The following is a 6726-nucleotide window of genomic DNA, read 5'->3' on the forward strand; positions in this document are numbered from 1 at the left end:
TTGGAATGTTCGGTCATGTTTCCTTTTGTTTCACTCAGCCAAAGCTGTTTTTTGTATTTGACATGTGTTTTGCCTGCTTGCTTCCTGGGTTCAGTGGATTCATCATGTTTGCCTTCACTCTCATCGTTCTTTTTTTTTTCCAGCCAGCATCTCTCGCTGTATCCTGGTTTTACTCTTCTTCATGTCCTACTTTATTTAATTTGATGAGCAGGGAATTTCACAGAGGTCATCTTCATCTGGGGAAGGACCAGCAGTAGTGTCTGACAGGAGTCAGGTGTGAGAAGTATAGTGAAATATCGGAGGTGAAAATGGAGATTTCTGCTCACAAAACAGGGATCATTTCGGTGTGCTCACTAATGACTGGGGAATATGAGGGTGCTCGTTTTGGTTTAGGAAAAAGGTTCATTCTGAGCTTTTTTAGTGCAGCTCATCAGCTCGAATGCCTTCACTAGCCGTGGATTCTGAATATACATAGAACCAGCATGTCCTTGTGTTGCATATCCACCATAGTGTCACAAAACTGCAACAGAAACGAGGCAGGCGAGCACACTGCAGTTCTGGTACTCAGGAAGCGAGCAGACAGCCAAAGCTTCTGCTGACAGACAGCAGTGTGGCTCTTTCTAATTGCCTTCCAGTTCTCGATTTTGGCAGCATTAATTCTATACGAAGTGAATTCTTTCCCGATAACTTGTTTGCAAAATCAAAATGTATGTGTGCACTCTCACGCATTATTTGAGAAGCATATGTAAAGTCTTTTCTGTGTCAATGCTTTTTTGAAACCTTGCCTTCGTATGTATAATTTAAAAGAAATGCAAAAGAGAGTTTAGGCTAATGTGACAGAGCGAGGAATTCATTTTCATAAATGAGCCGATTTAAATATAAATATTGCACCTTTTTTTTTTCTGTTTAGTCACAATACTGTAATCCAGTGCAGTGGGTTATGTGGGACGGAGACCAGAAGGTGGCCCAAAATCTTCAAATCTGCTGCATCTCCCCTTTAACTGCTGCTTGCCTGAAGCCCTGCCTCTCCCGCCAGGCGCAGCAGCTCCCAGAGGCAGGGAGTGAGCCGCTCAGTTCTGCTGACTCCTTTGGAAGTTTGCAGCTGCTGTTTGCAGTTCATAGATGGCAGGAGGTGCACTACAGGTTTTTAGCATTACTGTCCTCGTCAGCAATGGCTGGAACGGCTGTCGGAAGAGGTATCTTGCAACCGTGGAGGAAGGAGATGGCCTACATTTTAAAAAAAGCCTCAAGGGGACCCGAGTGCCAGTCACTGAAAAAAACAGTGTAATTGGTAGCGTGGATGAAGTAAAAGCTGCTGACACATTTGCCCTCTGCAAGTAAGGTCCAGATGGACTCTCTTCAGGCTACTGGATGCTCTGTTTATGTATATGTTGGAGAGCTCAGCTACAAGCATCCTCCTGAAGCTTGTCCCACCGCAGGGAAAAAGAGATGCAGGCATTCGCTGCATCGCGTGTGTCGCTATGGGAGCGACACTCCAGTTGTTCATAGCCATTTCTCATGGGAATGTGGCCAACAGAAATAGCAGGGCCTACCATTCTCTGGTCTCCACAGACATTTAGGTACGTTGTCTGCCGCCGAGAGACATCAGGTAGGGGCTGATTTAAGAGCATCCTGATTTTGTTGTACAATTTATGGCTCTTAGAGCAACTTTTTTTCTCGCATTTAGAGATATTTGAGCTGGAGTAATTGTGAGCATCTTGCTCCCGGAGCTCTGCCTGCCGAGGATTTTATTTCGTTCGGTGCGGTATTGACTCAAAACCACAGCGAACCCGTGGCACAATCAGAGCTCCGGTAATTGTTTTTAAATAAAGATAGTAAATACAGCAGCGTATTGGCTTCCCAAAAATCAATAGCTCCCCCACCCCTCAAAGGGACACGAGCGCGGTCCAGTTCTCTGCCACGGTGTGGAATTTAACAAGGTTAGGATTTTCTGGTTTCCCATCACCGGCCTAAGGTGGACTAAAATGTGCTTATCATATTGATTCACTAATACGCTTTCCTTGCTTTAAATGTCCACAAAAAAACAATTTTTCTTCTTTCCATAGACTTAATCAGTAACAATGGTAAAGAAAATCCATTCATTTATGCCTCCTGAGCTCTTAAAACATTGATTGGTCTTCTGAGTCTGACATTTCCATTTTCAAGGCTTACTTCTGAAAGACAATGGAGATATTTAAAAGGGAGCTTCAAGCAGATAACTCAAGTTCAGCTTTTGGTTTCAATTGAAGGCCAGTGGAAGCATTCTCATCTGCTTGGTAGAAGCTGAACCAGGTGTATCTGAAGAAGGTTAAGTACTTCTGATCACAGTGCTGTGCAGCTTTCGCAAGTGTGAGGGAGTAACTATTGCACAGAGCGGGGCGAGCATCATCCCCGGGCCTGTGGAAAATGGCACGCAAACACAAAAAAAAGATTTTACTTTTGAAAGAAGGCTTTTCCTCCTAGGTCAGTGCAGAAATAACTACTTGTTGGCCACAGCAAAGTAACGGAAAGATAGGCCTGTGTTAGCCCCGCTGCCCCAGCGGCTGTGCAGCATGAGCAGCTCGTTAGCAGGGAAGTAACCGTGGCTGTAATGGCACGTCACACGTGGAAGGAATCACACTGCTGCAAAAATCCAAAGCCACAGATCCCTTTGGGTACAAATCCCCAGGCTGTCATAATTGAAAATTACTTAGTGAGTAACCCGTTGGCCTTTTCACCTTGCCAGCCTCGCTTCAGACCTGATGGGAAATGAAGCTGCTGGCCTGTATCGACAGCGCTCTGCGGAGCGGTGTCCCACTTCACAAATGCAATACGTAACTTGATCAGTGATTCCTGGTTGGGGCAGCACTCAGCTGTGCTGCCTCTCAGCTCTGAGAAGTGGGGATTTGGCAGGGCGGCGCCAAGGCTGCAGTCACAGCAGCGCGCAGAACGCATCACCTCTGAGATGCGGCTAACATTAGGCTGCAAGTACGTCTCCCAAGGACGGGTAACCTTCTGGTTCTCTGCCAGCCTTCATGTGAAACAGTAATTTATTCACTGGAAAAGCACAGCAAACTGAAATCCCGCTGTCGTGCAGGAGGCTCCTACAGATTCTCTTGTCAGCACAGACGTGTTGATTTGTGTAAGATTTACAGGATCGTGTTTTTTCTCACCTTGCTCCCTTTCTGGCACAGGTTCTCCCCAGGATATAGCAGCTGCGAGAAACCAAGCAGCGCTCCAGAGCATGAGGACGTCCCGAATGATGGCCCAGAGCGCGAGCATGATGGCAATGGGTCCCTCCCAGAACCCGAGCACGCTGCCCACCACGGTGGGCCAGTCAGACCTGGGCATGGCTCCTTACAGCAACGCCTCCTCCAGCCAGCCGGGAATGTACAGCATGAGCACAGGGATGAGCCAAATGTTGCAGCACCCAAACCAAAGCAGCATGAACATGGCGCATAACGCAGGCCAGGGAACGAGGCAGACTGCCTCTGGACAAGTGGTGGGAATGGTCAGCAGTTTTGGTCAGAACATGCTCGTAAACTCTGCTCTTCCCCAGCATCAACAGCAGATGAAAGGAGCGGTGGGCCAGGTCTTGCCCAGGCCGCAAGCACCACGGCTTCAGAGCCTGATGGGAACCGTCCCTCAGGGAACGCAGAACTGGCAGCAGCGAGGCTTGCAAGGTATACCCGGAAGGACTAGCGGCGAAATTGGGCCTTTCAATAACGGCACAGCATATCCGATGCAGTCTGGGCAGCCTCGGCTGCCCAAGCAGCATTTCCCACAGGGACTCAACCAGACAGTTGTGGACACGAGCGGAACAGTGAGAGCCCTGAACCCGGCAATGGGGAGACAGTTGCTGCAGCCGCTGCCCGGGCAGCAGGGAACCAGCCAGGCCAGGCCAATGGTGATGCCTGCAATAAGCCAGGGGGTCCCCGCCATGTCTGGTTTTAGCCAGCCTTCCGCGCAGCAGATGCCAGGTGGTAGCTTTGCTCCGAGCAGCCAAGGCCAGGCCTATGAGAGGAATCCCACTCAGGACATATCTTACAGCTACAGTAACGAAGGAGCTGGGGGCTCGTTCTCCAGTTTAGCAGAGGGCGCAGACCTCGTGGACTCCATCGTCAAGAGCGGACCAGGGGATGAGTGGATACAAGAACTCGATGAGTTGTTCGGAAACCCCCAGTGAATGGGCTTGTATAGTCTGGAGTTCGGGTTGTTCCGTTTGAAGAAATCAAAGAGAGGGTTGGATGCGCTCCCCATCCTCGGATCGTTGGGGTTTTTTGTTTGAAATGGTTTGGGTTCTTTCGTTTGTTTTCTTTTGTATTTAATCGTGCAAATCGAGCTGATCTGTAGCCAACTTGGGAAGGTTCGGGTGATGCTGAGAACATTGGTATCACAAGACTTCCATAGGCAGTCTCCACTGCGTGGCAGCACCTGCTGCGTGGGTGCAGGGCAGGATGGGGAAACTGGAAAAGCCAGCTGATGCCTCTGAAAGGGAACAGGGTGGTCTTTCTCTGCTGAAATGAGGTTTCCTTGCACAGCAGTATGGGCTAGCCCCGATGTGTCCCACCTCACGTAACTGCGAAGGCCGCGGCTTTCAGGGTAGCCGATGGAAGCCCGAAGAAGCCCACCGATGACCACGCACAACCAGCCTTGGTGTCGGCAGGCCTCAGCGAACCGTGGCCAGGCTCTGGACTGCTGCGAGGGGCGTACATGTGACAAACCTAAACAGTCACAGAGGGGTCACCATTTTCACTGCAGAGTGATAAAAATCCAGTAGGAGTGTAACAGAACGTGAATGTGGTTGCGCAGTGAGGACAGTTTGATTACTGGACCACTGCTGGAGATGGCTTTAGGGAGTGGGTTGTGTAAGGAGCTATTTAGTCCCCAAGGGACTTGCAGTAGTGCTTCCCTGTCAGAGCACTTTGCGTGCCCGGGTTGCAGAACAGAGCTGAGAGAGATGCTAAAGGGCTTCAAGGCACCAGGGGACACCAGCGAAAGTCCTAAGGAGGTCCCTGTCTCTCCTCCCTCCCCGGTATGTTTTCATACATCCCCCTCCCATCTGTCAGTGTAAAAGAAATTGAAGTCACTGCGCTTTTCTTCACAAAGGGGCAGGAAGGGGATCAGAAGGCAGGAAGGAGAAGATGTGCGTGGAGGGTCTGGCAAGCAGGAACGAGTTCCTCCTCTCATATTGCAAAACGCAGGCTTCGCAGGTTGGCGTGCATGGGCTCTGAACCTGACATTTAGTGCCACCTGGTCTTCTGTTTTAAGCAAGCGGTGGTCTAACCTCCTTTGTTTGCTGGAATAACATTCACTGCAGTATTTGAAAAGTGGGAGCCAAGGAAGGACTACAGTGAAGAGCATGAATGAATGGCTAACATAGCGGATTTAGGCATCGGAAACATCGAGTCTGCCTAAATATGCTTTTAGGTAACAGTGACGTATCACCGTCTCCACTGTCTATTTCCACTGTGTGGACCGGTGCCGAGAGCACTGCAGTGAAGGGGTGATCCGTCTTCCACAGAGACGCTGGCCATTCTGATTGCCTGATGCAGCTGGGGCCCGAGCCAAGGAGAGCTGCCCTGCAAAACCTGCCACCTCCTCAGCTGAGAGCTGCCCACTGGGGTGGGTCACGCTTAGCCCATTCTGAAGCACAGCACGAGGTCTCATTCCGGTCGCTGCCAAAGATGGCAGAGGTTTGCCTGTCCGCTGCTGCAGCAGGAGCCGGGTCAGGCCCCAGTGCAGCGAGCGAGAGCAGCAGCCAAAGTTCTCAGCCCACAGCCACGCCGCGGGCAGACGACTCTTGTGGGGGCGAGCGTGAGGGAAGGGACAGCCCACGGTGGCAGCACCCTGAGGGACAGGGGCAAGGGAGCAGCGTGGGGGCACAGGCGGGCCACTGGGAAGAGCAGCTCTGCGTGTGGACGGTGGCCAGCAGTGAGCTGTTGTCTTTGCAAAGCTTCCTCCAAATACTCCGTACTGGGACCAAGTACTAGACGTAGATTTTAATAGATTTGAGGTTTTTTGGTTGGTTTTTTTTTTTCCTCCTTACTATGGTGCTGATGTATATGTAATATTAAAAAAAAAAAAAAAAAAGTTATTTGTAAATATGTTTTTACAATTCTACAGATATCACTGGGTCTACTATCTGTAAAATATATACATATAAAAATATATATATATACTGTTTGTTTAAAATAGAGTATTTTTATTTCATTCCTTAACTCATCCTTACTGCAGTGGTATTGCACTTCAGATGATGTCTGATTACTAATTTGTACTGTATCTCTGATGGCAACTTGCTCCATTTTATTCAGATTTTTCTAGTTTTCTGTTTTTACTTTGTACATTAAGCATTGCTTATTTCCTTTTAAGACCTGTACAGAGCTCTGAAAATGTAGAAAAAAGCTGATGTTAACATACCACTTTTAAAGAAAAAAAGAAAAGAAAAAAAAAAAAACACCAAGCAAACGAATAAAATAAAAGATGGTTATCTGAGTCATATGCAAGGCTGGTCTGTGAGATCACCTCTCAGCCCTCTGCTCCTGCGGCGCTCCCGTGACGCTGCCCCAGATGTCGGTTACCAGGCGGGCAGCAAGCACAGGTGAGTGCAGTGAGCTGCTGGGGGCCGGCAGCTCAGCTGTGTGCTATGGCTCTGAGGCCCTTCTGTCCCTTTCATAAGAGCAAGGAAGGCTCTCGTTACTTCTAGGTGTTGTGAGACAAGGTTTCTTGTACTCTGTACTGGAGCGG

At 49.2% G+C, this 6726-nt stretch overlaps 1 protein-coding gene across 1 annotated transcript in view; it reads left to right on the forward strand.

Annotated features, from left to right (window-relative positions):
* MAML3 (mastermind like transcriptional coactivator 3) overlaps window positions 1-6358 on the forward strand; it is a 197875-nt gene extending 191517 nt beyond the window's left edge. The window contains exon 5 of the mRNA XM_042829697.1: window positions 3174-6358. Within this exon, the coding sequence (XP_042685631.1) occupies window positions 3174-4165 (992 nt within the window). The 3' untranslated portion in view covers window positions 4166-6358. The remainder of the gene's footprint in view (window positions 1-3173) is intronic.
* Window positions 6359-6726: the final 368 nt, after the last annotated feature.

This window comes from Centrocercus urophasianus, unplaced genomic scaffold (genome assembly GCF_019232065.1).
Source record: "Centrocercus urophasianus isolate 14NV4802_14NV808 unplaced genomic scaffold, USGS_Curo_1.0 seq_32, whole genome shotgun sequence".
Lineage (NCBI taxonomy): Eukaryota > Metazoa > Chordata > Aves > Galliformes > Phasianidae > Centrocercus > Centrocercus urophasianus.